We start from the raw sequence: 23946 nt of genomic DNA, 5'->3' as shown, positions 1-23946 counted from the left end.
GCGGGTGGCGAGCTGGGGCTACTCTCCGTTGCGGTGTGCGGGCTTCTCATTGCAGTGGCTTCTCTTGTTGCGGAGCACAGGCTTTAGTAGTGTGATGTGCAGGCTCCACTAATTGTGGCTCGTGGGCTCTAGAGCACAGGCTCAGCAGTTGTGGCACACAGGCTTAGCTGCTCTGTGGCATGTGAGATCTTCCCGGACCAGGGCTTGAACCCATATCCCCTGCATTGGCAGGTGGATTCTTAACCACTGCCCCACCAAGGAAGCCCCAATGATTTGTAATTTTATATTTCAGGTACTATGAGAAAATATGCAGTGTAGATACTATCATTTCAAATTCTTGAATATCTTCATTCTAGAATAGCTGAGTTCTACTGTATGGAAGCCATAATATTCATACTTCTCCAGAGTCATATTTTGAACTAAACTTATTCCTTTAGCAAGTTGCTCTATGTTGAATCCAGCTTCATCACTGGGAACTGTGTTCCTTATGTGTCTGATTGTTAACCTTAAGAGGACAGCATGGACCCAGGGCACAAGAAAGAGCTGGAGGCCTCTCAGGTGCCAATGGACAGGGAAGATGGGTGGTACTTACCTTCCCTATTTAAGGCTGAACCTTGTACAGGACTTCCTGCTTGTGCTTCATCTGCTGCTTTGTTTCCTGTAAGCGATTTTAAATTCTTGTTGTAAATACTTATACAATGTCTATTCTTCATTATGCCTGCACACCCCTCACCCCACCCCCCAACCTCCAGCTTCATGTCTAGCATTGTCCCTAAACATGTTTTAAATTATAGAGAGTCCAAAGGTAGATCAAGTCCCAACATATAAAAGCGCCTCTGGAGCCAGTTGATGACGATTACTCTCTGTCATGAAGTATAACTTTGTAAGAAGTTCTTTAAATGTCGCCAAAAAAGATGAGATGGGGAGATTTTGTTCATGAGAATTCCTGTGAGGAAGGAAGATTTTTTTTTTTTTGGTAAATACTTTGATACGTTGTGGGGTAGAATCTGAGACCCTAAAGGATCCTGAGTATGGGAAGAATTGCTCTATCCCAGGAAAACGGAAGTTTTCGAGTGTTGCCAGGAGAGAGAGTAGAGGGAGGACAGTTAGAAGGCAGTGGGACACAATGTGGCTTCTTGTAACTTCATTAATTATATCACTAATAATTGAAATATTAAGTGCAAGATGATTTTTTTTTTTTTCATAAGAGGAAAAGGAGCAAGAGAAATGACTGGGCCTTAATGACTGATTCAGGGCAGCACACAAAGATGCAGGATCAGAAGATGACAGGAAGTATGGAAAAGTTAGCCACAAAAACTTGTAGAAATCAAGGGAAAGGCTTTTTTGTGGGTCATAGGTTTTTGTGTGGGTCATAGGTTTTAGAATTGGGGTTCTGAACCTGTGGTCACCCCAGCTGATAAACCAGTTAATCTCACCAATCCCCAGGCTAAGACTTAGAGGAAATGGACATTTTAGCTGATACAAGAGAATTTTACCTCAGTTTTGACCAAAGTGTTATACAGGGCAAGACAAAACACAACCACGGAATGGAACAGCTGCACTTGAGGTCAATCCCCAGTCCATTACATACCCTAATTAGTCCATTCTTTAAAAATATTGACCAACGGTGACTTTTGACCTGCTTTTAACCTGTTATAGTAAGTTGTGAAATCTTTGTTATTCTAATACAAAGTCATTTAAATCACCTTTTTGTATATGGTGCCATGATAAACATCATAGAAAACAGTTAAGGTAGATTTTATAGTCTTTTGTTGTAAATAGTTATATCAGTTCTATTCTGTTTTATGCCTATCCCACCCTACCCATGCCTAGCATTGTCTCCAATAAATATTCAGGAGGAGTCAGTGTTGATTTCATGAAACTTGAAGTAACTTATTCTACAGTTTTTTTGATTGCTAAGAAAAAACAGCTTATAAGTAATCCCTGAGGCTAGATAAGGTCAGAGTTTTTTCAAATGTTAACGCTAACAACCAGGGCCATGATGCGGATTTTAAGATCCACATTTAGCACCATAACATATAGATATGTAAAGAGAATATTTACTTTCCCATAATTTGGAAATAACTCTGGAAAATAAAATTTTATGGTTTGGTTTTAGTTTAACTTCAGTGTGTCTAAGTATTATGTAGTGTATTGAACTAATATTTTATTTTTTATCTTCTTATCCTGGACACAGAATTTCTCTGAGTAGTGAATGATTACTATTTTAAATTAGTCCAATAAAAGCACTGAACTAATCAGTTATTAGGGACTCTATACTAAGCCTTCATTCTCCATAAAAAGTTTAAAGATTTTTGAAGCATTAGTTAAAAAATTTGTAATTTTATCACATCAAACATTGACATCCACAGGTTGTCAAATGTTAAAAACTCACAAATTGACAGAGGTGAAGAAATTCAGGTCAAGAAATTTGAATGAAAAATCATCAGTCAGTTTCTAATATATCTTGGGTACTGCTTACCCAAACTGTGTAAAGAGACAATTTGAATTTCTGCAAGAGGTTTTCCCTAGAGTCAAGGCCATTTATTTCTTTGATTCTCTTTGATTTACACACCACTTCTCACAATCACAAGCTAAAAAACTGCAATCTACTTTAGCTGTGTCATTTAATTTTTTTTCTCCTTACTCAGGTGGCCAACAGGTAATGGGATAGAAAAATGCAACCAGCTCTTGCCTCTCTCTGAGTACCACAGTACACAGGGGTGTCCTCTATGGACGGACAAAACCACTTTGCTGTGTAAAAGAAAAGTTGATCACTACCCAGTAGCTCTGGGGGGTTAGTGTTATTCTTAATTTGTCCCCTGAGGGTCTAGAGTATTAATTTAGGAGAAAGAAAAGACCGTCTCTCACAGTGCAGCCATTTCTTCTCTTTTGTGGAAGCTTGCTGCTCTCAAGGTTTTTATCTCTCCACCTTCCCTTCCTCAAAATGTGTCTTCCTGCTGTTCTTCTGTTCCTCTCCTCCAGAGTCTATGCTGTTTCATTTGTTGGCAGCTAAGTGGAATTTATTATGCTCCTGTTTTCTGAAGCAATTTAAGAACATGATTGTTGTACATCTCTTATTGTAGTCAAAGCATTCAAAGAAAAAAAGACATAGAAAGAGAAATAAGCAAAGTTGACATTTTCCTGCATCAGAATAAAAGAAATACCTTAAGGCCTGCAATCAGAGAAGCTTAGACTTGAAGACCAGGTTATCAGTGTTGGCAGAAATAAATCCAAATATAAAAACAACTTTGCCAAACAGATTTTTTAAATGTCATTTCAGTGCTTACACTAGGGAACTCAAACTTCAAATCTAGGAATCTTTGATTATATCACTCAGTTTCCTTTAATCTGGCTAACTCCTAGTTATTCTTCAGGTTTTATCTTAGATATTATTTTCTTTTCACCAGTTAAGTGCTTCATATCAAACTGTAGTTACCTGTTTACCTGCATCATCAAGCATAATCAACTTTTAATTATTTATTAATCTTTCTATGCTCTTAGATTTAAGAGTTCATGAACTTAGAATTTATCTACTTGCTACCTAGTACACTGACCAGTTTATAGTAAACACAATAAATACTTATTGAATGAATGAATGAATACTGTAGGCCCTGTGAAATATATAAAACTACATAAGAAATTTATTTCTTATAACCTGTAAGGAGAAATAGAGTTGTAATTATAGAACAAATTGCATTGCCCCATTGCATACTGTGTGTGTGTGTGTGTGTGTGTGTGTGTGTGTGTGTGTGTGTGTGTGTGTGTTTACATGTACAATAGGACAGATAATAGTGATTTCAGTGGTTTCAAACCATAGTAGTTAGGAATCTTTATAGAAAAGTTAGGATTTAAGTTAAAAATCAAAGGGTAGAAACAATTTGGATGTTAAATATATTTGGAAAAAATCCAAGGTATTACTATATCACAGTGTCTTAGATGGGGCTAAAAACTTGGAGGGAAGGTAGAGTTAAATCAATACAGCAGCTGAAAAAACCACAATAAAGTAGATGGACTAAGCATTTCATTAAAAGGTTATTGTACTTGGATTATTACAAATGAAATAACTTATCAGCCTGAAGAGCTAAAGGTATTGATCACATTACTGGAAGAAGGGAAATTACATTTAATAGAGCCACCCTGAGGAAAACTGTGTGCAAAGATTAAGGCTTTAGACTTTAGAATATTGCTATATGAAACTTAGCCTAAGATTGCTTATTCCTTAAAGGCTTTAAAAAGAGCTTTGCAGCAAACATTAGATTTCAGTAACACTCTGAGGCCTACCCCAAACAAGGCTGTAACCATTTAAAACAATATATTTTTAAAATTTCTAAGTGATAATAATTAAATCATAAAATATTTTCTTATGGAGCTATTTCCCTTTTGTAATCCTTAATAAATTTTATTAATTTTATCAATCTGCTAATTAACTGTATATTATTTAATATTAGATTTATGGCTTAAAAATAGAAATTAATCATGGGGCTGCAGCTTCTCATTTGCTAGATTAAAACTAGAACTGAGAATCTAAAGTTTCTGATGGAGATTCCTAGCTCTGCACAACATTCATTTTACCTTTGATCAGAAAATGATGCCATTACTTTGAAAACATATCAAATATAGTTGTTAAATGGTAGCTTTGTAGTTTTCAATGTAATTTAGCTAATATGAAATGTAAAAATATTAAAGGTAAATTGAGGCTGTAACTAAAAATTCATACTACTGTCATACTAAATACAGCCTTAAATGGTTTCTCTATTTGGCTATTCTACATTCCTGATGATTTATTTTGATACATGGGCTTCTATTTAAACTTTAAATTATATCAAATCTAAGATTTAAATGCTTGCAAGTATGGCATAAATTGGACTACAGGTCTCCAAAGCAATTACCAATCAGTCTACAAAAATGCAGCATTTGGACAGTTAGAAATTGTGATCAACATAGCCTCCTTTTTGATAGATTATAATCAGGGAAAGAAACTGAGCAGCTTTATACCTTAAAGTAGAAGAGTCAGTGAATTTTCACTGTGCTCTTTCTAGGTCAATGCATCTTCTCTTAAAGTCTCAGTAGTTTGAGTAGGAGGGAACAAAAGCATTGGCAAACATAGTCTTTAAATATTTTGTTGTGGTCCTGAGTCAGTGGAGGACTCACTCCATTTCCTCTCTCTGAATTCTTAGCCTGGGACTCCTCACATGAGCTTCAGGGCAAGTTAGCTCCATCTTTGACCCTCAATTCAGGAGACGGGCTATGTTGGGAGGCACCAAGCTAGATTTGGAAGTAGGAAGTGAGAATCTTAGCCATTGTCAGGGAGGCAGGGGCCACAGCACTGCTAAAATAGCTAAATACAGCTGTTTCCCTATGGACATCTGCTTTGTGAAGAACTGTGAACTTGTTATAGATTTATTTTTATAGGAAACAGAACTGTAACTGAGTCCCATATTGCTATATCTGTAGGTCTAATGCCTTGAGGATTGTAATCATTGTTCCACAAGGGTTGTTCTCAATTGGCAAGGCATGATCAAGACACATTCATACAACTCAGTATAACTGAACCAAGTAGATAATTTTTTTAGCATTCTAAATAGCATGCGTTGTTCCCCAGGGATTATTTCATAAATCCATCAAGCTAACCATCATACTAGTTAGTACAAATTAGTAGCAAATTCTGAATCCTGAGGAAGTGTTTGTACTTCTGCAGACTAAAGCTCTCTCATATTTTTTTTCCTAAATTGTTTTACTTTCCCATGGTCTACAAATTCTTCAAATAATTTTCTTAAGTTTTAGTGATAGTTTTATTCCATAAAGCACATGATAATAAGGTTAACTTATAGTAGAAGGAACAAAATTATTTTTGAACTTTTAATTAACTGATAATTATAAACATTATTTTTAAGTGTTCAGCTCCAAAGCTATGGAGAAGATTTGATGGCAAAATAATTGAGATGGATACACAATTCACCATCAGAGCCAGAGAGCTGCAAAACATCTATAACTGCATTGTGCTGAAAAATCTCTCTCAAGATGAGAGACTGGATGTGCTGTTAACACTCAAACATACTGTAAAGGTACGTTAGTTTCTCTTAGTTTTTGGGTATCACTACCACTATCAATAAAAAAATTGAATACTAAAATAAACAAGATGGTTTGTATTAAGTAATTATAAAGATAATAAATGTCTATATATATGAATTTTATTTTGTGAACAACTATATTGTTTGGGTATAATTGGGGGAGGATATGGTTTATGCATTAACATTTATCTACAAGTTCTCAAACTATATATTATGACACATACAAAAGTAAATATAACACAATGAATATTCTAAATGTAGATGTATCCTTACCTTTGCAATGAATGTAGATATATACAGCATGAGATTAGTACTCAACTCAGTTCAATAAAACAGCAATTATTGGCTATATATTTTCACACTTTTTAATGAAAATTTTATTTTTAGCAATTTTAATGCAGCATTAGTATAAGTATTTTTACCTCCTTTTCCTCATCAGTTATTGATTTAAGGCACTTTAAGTAGTTGAGTAAATGGTTCTTGTTGGAAGGTAAGTCCCCATAGGTCTCTCATATTTCTGCCCATCTTGAAAGCAGAGGCATGGACTCAATAAGGCATTGACTGCCTTTTTTCTGGACAGCCTTTTCAGAGATGTTTGTCAAGTGACTATGCCTTTGAAGCTAGAGATAGGAAGAGAGGGAGAAGCCATAGGTCCAGAGGTGGGAAATAAGCATGGTATCTGTAGAGGGCAGTAGAAAGACCAAATTGGCAAAAGGAGAGTGCAGGTAGAGAGTACAGTAGAAATATTCTTACTTGACATAATTAGGACCATTAGCTGGTTAATTAAAAAAACCAAAGGATGGACTCATAAAAGATAAGTTGTGCATGTCTTAATATGTTTAACCTAATATATCCACATATACATTTATTTAACAGTATTTGATGGAGGATTAAGGCTTTTAAGCATGACTCGATGTCTGGCTGTGTTTATGGTGGCTGTACAACCGTAGATTAGTTATTTAATATTTCTGAAAATCAGTTTCATCATCTGTAAAATTAGTTGCTTTGAAGATACACATATATATATATGTGTATATATTTATACATACATATGTATATAGAATATAAATAAAATATATAATTTATGTGTCTCAATGCTTACAAATAGGGAGCCCTCAATAAATAATAAGTATTATTTTGATGACAGTTGCTAATATAGACCAGTGAATTTTGATCCTGGGTGTATGTTAGAATCATCTGGAGAGCTTGAAAGAGAGAAAGAGATACACAGAGAAAGGGAGAGAGTTTGAGAATAAATGAATAGGAATGATATCTAGGCCCCATTTCAGAGCAGTTAAATCAGATTCTCAAGTGTGAGGGCACTGTTAAAATCTTTTAAAATCTTCCCTAGGTCATTCTAATGTGCCCTCAGGGTCAAAGACCACTGATGCAGACTCTTGTATTAGCCATACCAAGTACATATTAAAAAGAAGAGAAGAGCATTATTTTACAGTTACTGACGTTACCCTCTGACTCCTTCATTCAAACTATGGTTTTTGTAGTCGGAGGGCAGTCGGAGGAACTTACTTCTATTTTATTACTTCTAAATCCTTCTACTTTAATCACTTCACTCTTACTTGGGCTTTCTTATTCAGTCACCATCATTTTTATTACTTTGTTAAAGATTATTGTGAATTATATAAACATGCAGAAAACATGTATAAAATATACGTGTATAGTTTAGCAAATATAAAACCACCAATCTTGTTACGGCCCTCTGGCCCCAAAACAGGACATTGCCAACGTCCCCCTTTCTCTTCATATCTGCAACTCACCCTCTCGTCCTCTAAAAGTAATTACCATACAGACTTTCATGGTAGTCATTTCCTTGATTTTTCTTCATAGTTACCACCTCTGTATACATCTCTAAATAATACGGTGTAGTGTTGTTTATTTTTGGATTTTATTTAAATGGAATGAGACTGTATGTATTATTTTGTGCCTTGCTTCATTTGCTCAACATTAATTTGTAAGATTTAAACTTGTTACTGTATATAGCTCTAGTTAATTCATGTCCATACATCACGTAATACTCTACTGTATGAATAAGCCGTCATTATTTATGTAATCAATTTATTTATGGATATTTAGTTGTTTCTCATTTTGAGCTGGTGTGAACGATGACTCCGTGCACATTTTTTAAAGCACTTAAGAGTAGAATTGCTGGGTTGTAGATTATGCATATCTTAAGTTCTACTAGATAACATCAAATTTTTTTCTAAATTAGTGGCACCAACTTATATTTATGTCAGCAATGTTTTGTTACCTTTGGAATGTAGTTTTCAGTTTGTTTGGGTGATAATTTTAAAAACTAGTGATTTTTAAAATTCTATACTGAATATGGTTGTGTTTTACACAGGAACATGATTGTAAACTGACTCAAGAAATTCTAGAATTGATTGACAGGGAGGTTGACCTTATGATGAGAGGAGTCAAACATGAGAACCTTGAAGGACTCAGAAAAAGGATTGCAACACTCTTTTTTCAGTACATCAAAACACCTCTGTTTAATCCAGAAGTTGCAAGACACCTTAAGGTACTCTACCTTTTCTTCCCTGTATTCCTTTATCAAAATTCTAAGACGTGCTATAGTAAGTCGAAGTATATGCAGATTTTGCTTTAATACTTTACTAGGGGGTCCATGTGGAAGACCATCTTATTGGTGAAATCTCCTTTGAATGATATTTTTTATGTTGATAAATGAATCATTTAACTTTTTCTGTTTGTATTTCCAAGCTTGAATTCTCTCCTACTCTCTGGATTAAATATCCAGTTGAATATTGCAGTGTGTGGAACACATCATGATCTCTCACACCATCATGCTTTTCCATGTACTGTTGCTTCCACTTGGAATGCTGTCCCCTACTTTACCCAGCCAACTCCTCTTCATTTTCTAAGACTCAATTCACATGTACCCTCCTTCATTAGGCCTCAGAGAAAGTTAAACTCTTCATATCTGAGATTCTACATGCACCTGTTTGTGTTCCTTTATAATACTTATCACGGAGTTATAATTATTACTGAACAGATCCACATAGATATCCTGCGAGAACTTCAAATGTAACACGTATTTGAATTAAACTACCTTTTCCAACTCTAACATGTTTAGCCTCCTTTGGGGATTTTTCTCTGTAAAGCCAAGATAAGTGCCTTACTGCCTTCTTACTTTGCAAAACTATTTAAAACACCTTTAGTAAAGTTTTGGGGGGGGTGGTTTACTAAAGAATTTGAAACAGCGTTTTGTTCCAGTGATTATGTTTAGACTAATAATCTATTTAAGAAGCTGACTAAACATGTATTTTGCTTTTTTAACATAAACAAAATCTCAATATTTAGTCAAAATTTTTAGAAAAATTAAAATTGTTTATTTTTTATATTCTTTCTTTTTAATGAAGTTTTGAAACTTAACTGTATTGCAAGATAATTTCAAAATATAACAAAAGTTCAAGAGAAAAGTTGACCATTGAATTATTTCTTATTCACATCGTTGTTTCATTTTTCCAAGCTACCTTTTAGTCTTCTATAGACTTACTCAGTTTTTATATGCTTGCAGTAGTATAACAGAATTTAATATTCTACACATTCATATAACATTGTATCATTTTATTCACTTTTTAAATTTACCTTTGGTAAAATTCAATCCTTTTGGTGAGTTTTGACAAATTCAGAGTCATATAATCAACAGCCAACAGCACAATCAAGATAAAAAATAGTCTTATCACCTCCCCCAAATTCCCTCATGCTGCTACTTTGTAATCAGCCCTTCCCCTGGCTACCTAACCCTTGGCAAACCCTGATCAGAATTTTATTTCTATAGTTATACCTAACCTAGAGTGTCACATAAATGGAATGATATGCTATGTGCAAGTATACCATGTCTTATTGCACTTCACTTTACTGAGCTTTGCAGATACTGTGTATGTGTTCTTTTTCTTTTCTTTCTTTTTTTTTTTTTTTTTTTACAAATTGAAGGTTGTGACAACCCTGCATTGAGCAAGTCTGTTGGCACAATTTTTCCAAGAGTATTTGCTCCCTTTGTGTCTCTGTGTCACATTTTGGTAATTCTTGGAATGTTTCAGGCTTTTTCATTATTGTTATATTTGTTACAGTGATCTGTGGTCACTGATCTTTGATGTTACTATTGTAATTGTTTTGGGGCACCATGGACCTCACCCACATAAAACAGCGGACTTAATTGACGTGTGTGTGTCCTGACTGCTCCACCAACTGGTGGTACTTCCAACTCTCTCCCTCTCCTCAGGTTTCCCTATCCCCTGAGACACGACATTATTGAGATTAGGCCAATTAATAACCCTACAACAGCCTCTAAGAGTTCAAGTGAAAGGAAGAGTTGCACACCTCTCCCTTTAAATTGGAGAATTTAAAGCTAGAAATGATTAAACTTAGTGAGGAAGGCTTGTCGAAAGTTGAAATAGGCCAGAAGTTAAGCCTCTTGCACTAAATAGTTAGTCAACTTGTAAATGCAAAGGAAAAGTTCTTGAAGGAAATTAAAAGTGCTACTTCAGTGAACACATGAGTGCTAAGAAAATGAAACAGCCCTATTGCTGATATGGAGAGAATTTGAGTGGTCTAGATAGAAGATCAAACCAGCCGTAACATTTCCATAAGCCAAAGCCTCTTCCAGAGCAAAGCCCTAACTCTCTTTATTTTTATGAAGGTTAATACCAAGTCTCAATAAATTTAAGAATATTGAAATCATATCAAGCATCTTTTCCAACCACAATGCTATGAGACTAGAAATTAACTGCAAGAAAAAAAACCTACAAAAAGTAAAAACATTTGGAGGTTAAATAATATGCTGCTAAACATGGGTCACTGAATAAATCAAAGAGGAAATAAAAAAAAATACGTGGAGACAATAAAAATGGAAAGACAATGATCCAAAATCAATGGGATTCAGCAGAAGCAGTTCTAAGAGGGAAGCTGATAGTGATACAAGCCTACATCAGGAAATAAGAAAAATCTCAAACAACCTAACATTACACCTAAAGGAACTAGAAAAAGAAGAAGAAACAAAACCTAAAGTTAGTAGAAGGAAAGAAATAATACAGATCAGAGCAGAAATAAAGAGACTAATATCAATGAAACTAAGAGCTGGTTCTTTGAAAAGATAAACAAAATTGATAAAGTTTTTGCCAGACTCATCAAGAAAAAACGAGGGGCCAAATTAATAAAATCAGAAATGAAAGAGAGGTTACAACCAACACCACAGAAATTAAAGGATCATAAGAGATTCTTATGAACAGTTACACACCAATAAAGTGGACAACCTAGAAGAACTGGATAAATTCCTAGAAACATACGATCTCCCAAGACTGAACCTGGAAGAAATAGAAAATATGAACAGACCAATTACCAGTAATGAAATTGAATCAGTAATCAAAAACTCCCAACAAATAAAAGTTCAGGCCTAGACTGCTTCACAGGAAATTCTACCAAACATTTAAAAAAGAGTTAACATCTGTCCTTCTCAAACTACTCCAAAAAACTGAAGAGGAAGGAATACTTCCAAACTCATTCTATGAGGCCAGCATCACCCTGATACTGAAACCAGACAAAGACATCACAGAAAATCACACACCAATATCACTGATGAACATAGATGCAAAAGTCCTCAGCAAAATGTTAGCAAACCGAATTCAGTAACACACTGGAAGGATCATACACCATGATCAAGTGGGATTTATCTCTGGGATGCAAGAATGGTTCAATGCTGCAAATCAGTGTGATACACCACATTAACAAACTGAAGAATGAAAATTATAAGATCAATTCAATAGATGGAGAAAAAGCTTTGACGAACTTCAACATTCATTTGTGATAAAAACTCTCAACAAAGTGTATAGAGGGAACATACCTCAACATAATAAAGGCCATATATGACAAACCTACAACCAACATCATATTCAATAGTGGAAAGGTGAAAGCATTTCCTCTAAGATCAGGAACAAGACAAGGATGCCCACTCTTGCCACTTTTATTCAACATAGTATTGGCAATCCTAACCACAGTAATCATACAAGAGAAAGAAATGAAGGGAATTCAAATTGGAAAGAAGGAAGTAAAACTATCACTATTTGCAGATGACATGATACTATGTAGAGAAAATCCTAAAGATACCACCAAAATCTGTTAGAATTCATCAATGAATTCAGTAAAGTTGCAGGATACAAAATTAATATACAGAAATCTATTGCATATCTATACACTAATAACAAACTCTCAGAAAGAGAAATTAAGAAAACAATCCCATTTATAATTACATCAAAGAGAATACAATACCTAGGAATAAATCTAACCAACGAGGTAAAACTTGTACTCAGAAAACTATGACATTGATGAGAGAAATTGAAGATGACATAAACAAATGGAAGAATTAATATTGTTAAAATCACATAATATCCAAGGCAATCTACAGATTTAATGCAGCCTCTTTCAAAATTCCAAGGGCATTTTCCACAGAACTAGAACAAATAGCTCTAAAATGTGTATGGAAACACAAAAGACTTTGAGTAGTCAAAACAATCTTGAGAAAGAAGAACAAAGCTGGAGGTATCATGCTCCTTGACTTCAGACTGTACTACAGAGCTACAGTAATCAAAACAGTATGGTACTGGCACAAAAACAGATCCATAGATCAGTGAAACAGAATAGAGAGCCCAGAAACAAACCTACATTTATATGGACAATTAATCTATGACAAAGAAGGCAAGAACACACACTGGGGGAAAAGACAGTCTCTTCAATAAATGGTGTTGGGAAAACTGGACAGCCACATGCAAAAGAATCAAACTGGACTACTTTATCACACCAAATACAAAAATCAACTTAATGGAATAAAGACTTAAATGTAAAACCTGAAACCTTAAAACTCTTAGAAGAAAACCTAGGCAATATGCTCTTTGACATCGGTCTTAAGTGTATTTTTTGGATACGTGTCCTCAGGCAAGGGAAACAAAGCTAAAAATAAGTGAGTGGGAGTACATCAAACTAAAAATCTTTTGCACAGTGAATGAAACTATCAATAAAGTGAAAAGGCAGCATACTGAATGGGAGAAGATATTTCCAAATGAAATGTCTAATTACAGGTTAATATCCAAAATATACAAAGAATGCATACAACCCAACATCAAAAACAAACAACAGGATTAAAAATGGGCATAGGACCTGAATAGACCTTTTTCCAAGGAAGACATACAGACGGCCAACAGACGCGTGAAAATCTGCTCAACATCACTAATCATCGGGGAAATGCAAATCAAAACCACCATGAGATATCACCTCACACCTGTGGAAGAGCCATCATCAAAAAGACAACAAATAACAAGGGTTGGTGAGGATACGGAGAACAGGGAACCCTTGTGCACTGTTGGTAGAATTTATATTGGTACAGCCGCTATGGAAAACAATGTGGAGGTTCCTCAAAAAATTAAAAATAGAACTGCCATGTAACCCAGCAATTTCACTTCTGTGTATTTACCCAAAGAAAACAAAAAGACTAATTTGAAAAGATACATGTATTCCAGTATTCATTGCAGCACTGTTTATCATAGCCAAGATATGGAAGCAAGCTAATTATCTATTGATAGACAAATGGATAAAGAAGATGTGGTATGTGTGTGTGTGTGTATATATATATATATATATATATATATATATATATATACACACACACACACCAACACACACACAATGGAGTATTAGCCATAAAGATGAGATCTTACCATTGGCTACAACATGGATGGATCTAGAGGGTATTATGTTAAGTGAAATAAGTCAGACAGAGAAAGAAAAATACTGCACAACCTCACTTATAAGTAGAATCTAAAAAGTAAAAAAAACAAAGCAAAACGAAAAGAGACTTGTAGATACAGAGAACAAACAGGTGATTGCCAGAAGTAAAAGCGTCGGGGCGGGGGTGGGGGCAAAATAGTTGAAGGGGATTAGGAGGTACAAACCTCTAGTTATGTAGTAAATAAGTCACAGGGAGGTAATGTACAGCATAAGGAATATGGTCAATAATATTGTAATAACTTTGTACTGGGACAGGTGGTTACTAGACTTATCCAGATGATCATTTCATATTGTATGCAAATGTTAAATCATTATGTAGAACATCTGAAACATAATATTGTACATCAACTATATTTCAATAATTTTTTAAAATAAATAAATACATTTCATAAGGCTATAGCTGCCATAGATAATGACTCCTCTGATGGATGTGGGCAAAGTAAATTGAAAACCTTCTGGAAAGGATTCATCATTCTAGGTGCCATTAAGAGCATTTGTGACCCATGGGAAGAGGTCAAAATATCAACATTAACAGGAGTTTGGAAGAAGTTTATTCCATCCCTCATGGATGACTTTGATGGATTCAAGACTTTAGTGGAGGAAGTAACTGCAGATGTGGTGAGAATAGCAAGAGAACTAGAATTAGAAGTGGAGCCTGAAGATGTAATTGAATTGCTCCAAATCATGATAAAACTTTAATAAATGAGGAGTTGCTTCTTATGGCTGAGCAAAGAAAGTGGTTTATTGGAATGGAATCTACTTTTGGTGAAGATGCCGTGAAGATTGTTGGAATCACAACAAATGATTTAGAATATTACATAAACTTAGTTGATGAAGCAGTGGCAAGGTTTGAGAGGAGTCATCCAATTTTGAAAGAAGTTCTACTGTGGGTAAAATGCTGTCAAACAGTATTGCATGCTACTGAGAAACCATTAGCATAATGAAAGGAAGAGTCAATCAGTGCAGCAAACTTGATTGTTGTCTTATTTTAAGAAGCTGCCACAGCTACCCCAAACTTCAGCAATCATCACCCTGACCGATCAGTAGCCCTTAAGGAGGGCAAGACCCTTCACCAGAAAAAAGAAGACTCAGATGATAGCATCTTTAAGTAATAAAGTATTTTTAATTATGTACATTGTTTTTTTAGACTTAATGCTATTGCACATTTAACAGACTACAGTATAGTGTAAACATAGCTTTATATGCACTGGGAAACAAAAAAATTCGTGTGACTTGCTTTATTGCTATTATCCGTTTTATTTCAGTGGTCTGAAACTGGACCTGCAATATCTCCAAGGTATGCCTATAGTCTTTCAAGACTGGCTTCCTTCATTTAGCATATTGTATTTGGTATTCACCCATATTGTTTTAGTGTATCATTAGTTTTTTGTTGTAACCGAATAATATTTTTATGGTCTGGGTGTGCCAGAGTTTATCTGTTTACAATTGCAGGACATGAAATTGTTTAGAGTTTTGGGCTTTTGTGAATAAAGTCACTACGAACACTCAATTGTGAGTTTTTGTGTAAGTTGGTTGTTTGGGGTTAAATACCTAGGAAGTGGGATTGTTGAGTCATATGGTAAATGCATATTTACCTTTATAAAGACTGCCAAACATTTTTCCAAACTGATTATACCATGTTGCACTCCATCTGCAATGTATGAGAGTTCCAGTTGCTTTGCATCCGTGTCAGCACTTGGTATTGTCAGTTTTTATTTCATTTTTGGAATTCTAATAGGTGTGTAGTGTTTTAATCTGCATTTTCCCAATGAGTAATAATATTAAGCATCGTTTCATGCATGTTTTTGACATCCATATATCTTTTTGGTGAAGTGTCTCAACATCTTTTGTCACTGCCATTTTTTCAGTTGAGTTGCTTATTTTCTCGTTATTGAAATTTTTAATATATTTTGCGTATAAGTCCTTTGTAAGACACATGGTTTGCAAATATTTTCTCAGTCTGTGGCTTGTCTTTTTATTCTCTTAACCGTATCTCTAACAGAGCAGAAGTTTTTGTTTTGATGACGTTCAATTTGTTCAGTTTTAAAATGGATCATGCTTTTATTGTTTGTTTTGTATTTAAGAAATTTTTGGAAGAATTAATATTGTTAAAATGTTCTTACTACCCAAAGTGATCTACAGCTTCAGTGCAATCAATCCCTATCAAAATTCCAATGGCATTTTTCACAGAGATAGGAAAAAAAAATCCTAAAATTTGTATGGAAACACAAAAGACCCAGAGTAACCAAAGCAATCTTGAGAAAGAAGAGCAAAGCTGGAGGCATCATGCTTCCTGATTTCAAACTATATTACAATGCTATAGTAATCAAAACAGTATATTATTGGCATAAAAACAGACACATAGGTCAATGAAACAGAATCGAGAGCCCAGAAATTAACCCATACTTATATGGTCAATTAAGTTACAACAAAGGAGCTAAGAATACACAACGGGGAAAGGACAGTCTCTTCAATAAATGGTGTTGGGAAAACTAGACAGTCACATGCAAAAAAAAATGAAATTGGGCCCTTATCTCACACCACATACAAAAATCGACTCAAAATGGATTAATTATTTAAATGTAAAACCTGAAACTGTAAATCTACTAGAAGAAAACATAGGGGAAATGTTTCTTGACATTGGCTTTGGCAACAATTTTTTGCTCGTGACACCAAAGGCAAAGGCAACAACAGCAAAAATAGACAAATGGGATTTTATCAACCTAAAAAGTTTTTGCACAACAAAGGAAAGAATTCAACAAAATGAAAGCAACCTATTGAATGGGAGAAAATATTTGCAAACCATTTATCCGATGAGTTAGTATCAAAAACAACGTGTATGACTCAATAACAAAATAATTTTAATCCAATTTAAAAATGGACAAAGGACCTGAATAAACATTTTCCCAAAGAAGACATACAAATGGCCAACATGTACATGAAAAAGTGCTCATTATCACTAATCAAAGAAATACAAATCAAAAGCTCAGTGAAATATCATCTCACCAAAGTTAAAATGTCTACTCAAAAAGACAGAGGGTAACAAGTGTTGGCAAGGATGTGGAAGAAAGGGAATCCTTGTGCACTGTTAGTGGAAATGTAGCATTATGGAGGGTCCTCAAAAAATTAAAAATAGAACTACCATATAATGCAGAATTTCAAATTTTGAATATTGATAATTGAGCCAATCTAAATTTAGTGTTAAGATAAATGAAATGAGAACACTTGGTTTAGTGGGCTTTAATTTCTGTGTGAATCTAGCTATTGCCTGTAAAAATAATTAACACAGCATAGCACCAAAAATCTAAATTCTTAAAAATAAGTGGAATATATGTATATATATAACTGATTCATTTTGTTGTGAAGCTGAAACTAACATACCATTGTAAAGCAATTATAGTCCAATAAAGATGTTAAAAAAAAAAAAAAAAATAAGTGCCAAAGCACTTTCTTTTCTTTTCTTCTTGGGAAGTTTTCTTACTATTGCAACTCAAAGCCTCTACCGACTCATTTTTTTCAGTCAGTTAATTTTCTAGGTGATTTTACCATGTATATCTAAAAGTTTATGAATAATAGAGATTTTTAATATTTTGGTAGGGTAAATGAATACTACTTGAAATTTAAATTTTGTATAGAGTAGGAAGTTAAGGAAAAAATATGACTTTAAAATTAACCAACTTGTTATCTCATTCTAAGATAAATTAGCCCTTAGCATTTGGCCTGGCTGTTATAGTTTGTCTTTCTTCCTTCCTTCCTTCCTTCCTTTCTTTCTTTCTTTTTCTTTCTTTCTTTCTTTCTTTCTTTTTCTTTCTTTCTTTCTTTCTTTTCTTCTTTCTTTCGTTTCTTTTCTTTTTTCTTTCTTTCCTTTTCTTCTTTCTTTCTTTCTTTCTTTTCTTCTTTCTTTCGTTTATTTTCTTTTTTCTTTCTTTCCTTTTCTTCTTTCTTTCTCTTTCTTTCTTTTCTTCTTTCTTTCGTTTCTTTTCTTTTTTCTTTCTTTCCTTTTCTTCTTTCCTTCTTTCTTTCCTTTCTTTCTTTCTTTCTTTCTTTCCTCCTTTCTTTCCTTCTTTCTCTTTCTTTCTTTCCTTCTCTTTCTTTTCTTTCTCGTTCTTTCTTTCCTTCTTTCTTTCTTTCTTCCTTCCTTCCTTCCTTCCTTCCTTCCTTCCTTTCCTTTCCTTCTTCTCTCCCTCCCTTTCCTTCCTCCCTCCCTCCTTTCTTTCTTTCTTTCTTTCTTTCTTTCTTTCTTTCTTTCAGGTCCCTCAAGATCCACTGAAGTTTTATAAGAAGATTTACTTTTGCCTCAGTTGCCAGCTCTATTTGCCTTCTACAGAGTTTGCTGTATCATCCACCTCACACCACATTTACCGCTGTCGCCACTGCATTAACCTTGACAATGAGACTCAAAAACGAGAATCATGTTTGAAGTACAAATGTTTACTTCAACGACTTTACTATTCAGAAGCTGATTATGAAGATGATTCTAAAATTGCTTTCCTGATGCAGGTATGATCAGTAAATGTTGCCAATCATGGATGAAATTTGTCCATTGATTTTACAGAAAAGATTTCTGCTTTCCCATCCAAACCTATTAAAATAATGTTTCTCTTTCCCATGTTTATTCTTTGTGAAGCTTGCCTCTGGCAATTCTGAGTTTATATATGCAGACCTTGTGACAGAAAGTCATTTCAAGAGCTTTAGCTAATATGGTTTAAAATTTTTTTAAAAAGTTTTAAAACAGTTATTTCATTTCTTCCCTTTTCCCTCTTTTTTCATTAAAACAATAAAGTTTTTAATAACGCTAAGCGAATTGCTTATTCTTTATTAAATCTTAATTTCCTCATTTGTAAAATGGGAATAAAATGATCTGCAGTAACCCTGAGGATAAGATGATAGTTACTAATGAATTTTGAAAAGTACTTAATACCATATAAATGTAAGGTAAAATTAGCATATTGGAAGAAATATACACAGCTTACTCTGGGTTAAAGATGCAGTCATGACTGTGAGATTGGTAACATATTATGGTTTGGGCAGAATGAGCAGAGATTTGATGAGAAATAAGCCATGTGCGCAGAAAACCTCATGAATAATGTTTTCCTTTAAAAAATATACTCAGTATAATTTGTTTTCTCAAGTAATAGAATAATTTAAAATTTTATGTTTAGAAGAAAACATTGTTTTTCACAAATGTTTTGACATGCAGCTACAAGATATTCAGTACCTGACTGAGAACATCTGGGCATCCCAGTCAGTGCTCAGTACCTGGAACGATCTCAATGATCTGGTCATGGTCAGGTGGGATAAGTCCTTGGAGTGGTCGCCCTGGAACTGCATTCTTCTTACCAAAGATGAAGGCACTGCTCATCTCAAGCTAAAGAGTATTGAAGAGGTAAGGAGGTCAAACTTTATTTGGGACCTTAATTTGGTCATTGGAATTATTAGAGGTAACTTGACTGCCTTTTACTACATTCCATGCATAAGTTAAATACTTCCATTGGATTAAGAAACAGAGAACCCATGGATAACAGTAACAAAATACATAGATGGTATGTATGGCAGAGATTAAAATTGAAAGGAAGCTAAGACACTTAAAAGGTAAAGATAAGACATCTGAAAGTCTTCCAAGTACCTAACATGAAACCAGACCCTCCTAATAATAGCAAGTTCAAGCACATTAGTTCCACAGTAAATTCCATAAGAACAGGGATATTGTTTAGTTTATTTGTGTCTATATCTCTAATACCTACAACAGTGTCACAGACTAGGGAATTAATAAGTATTTGTTGAATGAATAAATGAATATTATCACCAGATAGGTATTTTGAAACCTAAAGTCTGTCCTTTGATTAATCATCACAAGTCTGCCTAAAAGCACGGTAGATTCTCAAATAAATTCTGTTCATAATTTTGTGCCCTAAATGACAATCATACTGATGGGGTATAGTTCTGAGGCTTCATTTTTCATTTGCTTCCAGTTAACTAGGAGTGGGGAAAGCACTGTAAAAATTAAATACCATTTAATTCCAGTAATTTATAAGATGCAATCTGTAAAACATTTTGATGAACAGAATTGAGGGGTCCCTGATGAGTTCCCCGAAAGCTCCGTTTATACTAAGCAAGCCTATGATCCCAACATCTGATATTGATTCTCTGCCTTCTGCTAATTAAATTGCTGTACTTTAATTCCATGCAAGATGTCAGCTAAGGGAAAATACAGAAATGACTTCAAATATAATAGTCGTTTTGAATCGTGCTATTTCCTGCCTGTGTTTTTATTAGGGAGGGGGAAGGAGTAAAGAGGAGAAACTAGTTAAAGTTTTAACTTTTTTGAATAATTTTCCATTAGGAGTCAGGCTAAGAAAAATTTTACTCTAGGGACTGAAGGAAAGGGTAACAAGAAACTGAAGCTATGTTAAATATTATATTTAGTAAACTAAGCTGCCTCATAAATATTTAATCACTGAAAGCCTAGCCAATACTAGCAATAGTGTTTCATATAGGACCCATAGTGGGATTGAAGTTCACTCCCAAAGCTGATATTCCACTGCTTCTTCAATTCATACACACAACTCCCTTTGTGTATTTAATCAAATTACTGCAGTATCAAATTAAATGTTCTATTCACATGCATTTCTAATTTCAGGATCTTACTGAATTTCTGTAAATAGAGCTCCGTTTACGCCAAGCAACCCTAGTGTAAATAAAGAAATGACTTCAAATATAATTGTCATTTCAGACAAACTAAAAAATTTGCCTTTTTATGGTTTTGGGCTGGTGTAATCGTTTAAGTATTAATATTCAGCCTACTTAAAGAATAGTTTATGTCCTGTTGTAATTTCCAGAATTTCCTAAATGCACAGAGGTATTTGCTATCTCATTGAGTAAAAAACTACTCGAAACTTAAAATAATCTTGACTCCTGCAATCATGATACAAATTGTAGGAAAAGCATGGAAAAAGACTTCTGTTCTTTGAACTGTATATGAGGCAGATCAGTTTCTCCTGGTGTGTGCAATGGCCAGAGTAGGACAATAGTGGATTTAAAGTCAAGACACCTGACGCAGTATTTCCCCATTTCTGTCATTAACGATCTGCAGGACATTAAGACCTTCCTTCTTTGCTTTGCAAAATTTTATAAAGGTTAGCGAAAAACATGAAATTGGTATAAAGGATTAGAGTAGATTAGAGCTTTGAATTCTGGCTCTATCACTTATGGGAGAAGTTGGGCAAGTTTGTTAATGTCTCAATGCCCCGGTTTTCTCATCTATAAAATGGGAATAATGGATATTTTTCCATATTATATTACTCTTTAAGAGTTACTTATTGTTCCTTTTATTGTATGTACCATAATGTGCTATTCTCATCTTTGATGATTACTTTTTGCCTTTATGCACTTTGAAAACCTATAAAGTTCTCTACATGTTTTGTTTAATGTTGTATAACAGAAATGTGTTAGTACTTCTTGAATGAAATATGGGCTAAGAAGTGTTGGAATAAGGTTAAATGAGTATTTTGACCTGGTGAATTTGTCTGTAGAGAGGAAACTTTTTTTAAAAAATTGAAGTATAGCTGATTTATAATATTATATTAGTTTCAGGTGTACAGCACAGTGATTCAATATTTGTATAGATTATACTCTAAAGTTATTATAAAACAATGGCCATATTTGCCTATGCTGTACAATATATTCTTGTTGCTTATTTATTTATGCATAGTAGCTTGTGCCTCTTAATCCATACTCCCATCTTGCCTTCCTTTTCCCCACTGGCAGCCACTAGTTTTTTCTCTGTATCTGTGACTCTGTTTCTATTTTGGTGTATACATTTGTTTTATTTTTTAGATTGTACATGTAAGTGATAATATAGAGTATTTGTCTTTCTCTCTCTGACTTATTTCCCTAAGTATAATGCTCTCTAGGTCATCTGTATTGTTGCTAATGGTGGAATTTCATTCTTTTTTACGGCTGAATAATATTCCATTGTGTATATATACATACCATAGAGAGGAAACTTTAAAATAAGCCCAGGATATTTCTACATAATGCTTTCTTTAAGAATGCCACATCCTTTGGCTCCTTTTCTCCAGGGCTTTCTTTATCTTGACTTGACACTATGGAAGGATCTTTAGTAAGGAGATATCTTAGTAAAGAGATACCTAACCTTTCAGAAAACAAATTTTAGGAGGAGGTACAGGTAGTATTTGTGATTTGGTTGAAAAGAAGAGTCAATTAAGATTAATGAAGAGGGGCTTCCCTGGTGGCTCAGTGGTTAAGAATCCGCCTGCCAATGCAGGGGACACAGGTTCGAGCCCTGGTCTGGGAAGATCCCACATGCCGCAGAGCAACTAAGCCTGTGTGCCACAACTACTGAGCCTGCGCTCTAGAGCTCGTGAGCCACAACTACTGAGCCTACATGCCACAACTACTGAAGCCTGTGCCCCTAGCACTCATGCTCCACAACAAGAGAAGCCACCGCAGTGAGAAGCCCACGCACCGCAACGAAGAGCAGCTCCCGCTTGCCACAACTAGAGAAAACCCGCACACAGCAACAAAGACCCAATGCAGCCAAAAAAAAACAGAAAGCAAAAAAGAATAAAGAGAATAGACAGTATTTATTAATTCAACCAGAATTTGCTTTTCAATCTGCCGGATGTTGTGATAAGTGCGTGGGGAAAAGCAAGGAAATGTAATGGATACAATACTTCATTGTTTCAGTTGCATTTGAGTTTAGCTGCAAATAACAGACTAAGCAGTATAATGACTTAATCAAATATGGGGTCAGTTGTCTTATATAATAGGGATCCAGAGTTTGGCATCTGGAGACTTGTATGGTAGCTCCACAATGCTCTCAGAAACCCAGGCCTTCTAACTTCTTCCTCAGCCATATTTAACCTTTGGCTTTAACCCTAATGATTGTGTACTCTTAGAGAAAGATAGCTACTTCATCTTCTGCATTATATCCCCCTCCTAGATATGGCAAAAGCCTAAAGGTACTTCCCACTCCTAAAAAGCTTCCCTGTAAGCTTTATCCAATGACTTCTTTTTTACAAATGTACATATATACATGTGTGTATATATAAATATATATATATTTCTGCCATATATATGTGTGTATATATATATACACATACACACACACATATATATGTCAGAAACTTGTCATATGGCCACCCCTAGCTATAATAAAGCCTAAGAAAGCTGAGCACATCACAAAATACAAAATAAGGCCCCTATATAGAGTTGGGCCTCTAAATATGAATGCAAGAGAGAATGAATATTGGGTTGGCAACTAGCATTGTGCCCCTCTCATTAGAAAACAGATTGTCTTATAATGTGGCAAAGCTACATTACAGAGAAAGTTCAAAGTGCTGCTATAGCTGTGGAGAGACAAGAAGCCTAAAAATTAATTATGAACAAATAAAAATGGAAAGGCACAAAGATTTGATAAAGGCAGGAAAGTTATTTTCTATTTAGAAGACAGAAGAGAAACACAAGAGAAACAGTGCAGGGACTCATATCTAAGGTAGTAAAAAGGGTGACTAAAGAGAAGCTTACATTGTCACAGCACCATTGTGATCTTTATTTTGAACTCTGGAGATATAGAGGGAAGGACTAATTTTAGAAAAAAAAATTCAAGTGGGTAATTGTATCAGTATTGAAATAGATTTATAGAGAACTAAGGTGACAAGAGCATTCACACAAAAATATTGATTGACTCTTTACCTTATGGTGCCAAGACACACATGTATGAAAAAGACCCAGTGTGAGGGACTTCCCTAGTGGTCCAGTGGGTCAGACTCCACACTCCCAATGGAGGGGACCCGGGTTCAATCTCTGGTCGGGGAACTAGTGCTGCAACTAAGAAGCCCACATGCCACAACTAAAAAAAGATCCCTCGTGCTGCAACTAAGACCCAGCGCAGCCAAAATAAATAAATAAATATTAAAAAAAAAAAAGACTCAGTTTGAATCTTTAAGGAGCCTTTCTTATCATCATGGAAGAGACTTGCAAGTAAATAGTGAAATTCAAGGCAGAATGAACTAAATATTACAATTAAAATACA

At 34.6% G+C, this 23946-nt stretch overlaps 1 protein-coding gene across 2 annotated transcripts in view; it reads left to right on the top strand.

Annotated features, from left to right (window-relative positions):
• IQUB (IQ motif and ubiquitin domain containing) overlaps positions 1-23946 on the top strand; it is a 125799-nt gene that overhangs the window by 38099 nt on the left and 63754 nt on the right. For both annotated transcript variants that reach the window (XR_012334054.1, XM_019924662.3), the window contains exons 9-12: positions 5898-6068; positions 8434-8610; positions 18141-18389; positions 19090-19275. Coding sequence is in view for 1 of the 2 variants with exons in the window: in XM_019924662.3 (XP_019780221.2) it covers positions 5898-6068; positions 8434-8610; positions 18141-18389; positions 19090-19275 (783 nt within the window). In the remaining variant the exon portion in view is untranslated. The remainder of the gene's footprint in view (positions 1-5897; positions 6069-8433; positions 8611-18140; positions 18390-19089; positions 19276-23946) is intronic.

This window comes from Tursiops truncatus, chromosome 9 (assembly GCF_011762595.2).
Source record: "Tursiops truncatus isolate mTurTru1 chromosome 9, mTurTru1.mat.Y, whole genome shotgun sequence".
Classification (NCBI taxonomy): Eukaryota; Metazoa; Chordata; class Mammalia; order Artiodactyla; family Delphinidae; genus Tursiops; species Tursiops truncatus.
The sequence above is the reverse complement of the archived record's forward strand: the minus strand, read 5'-3'. Positions and strand labels throughout refer to the sequence as shown.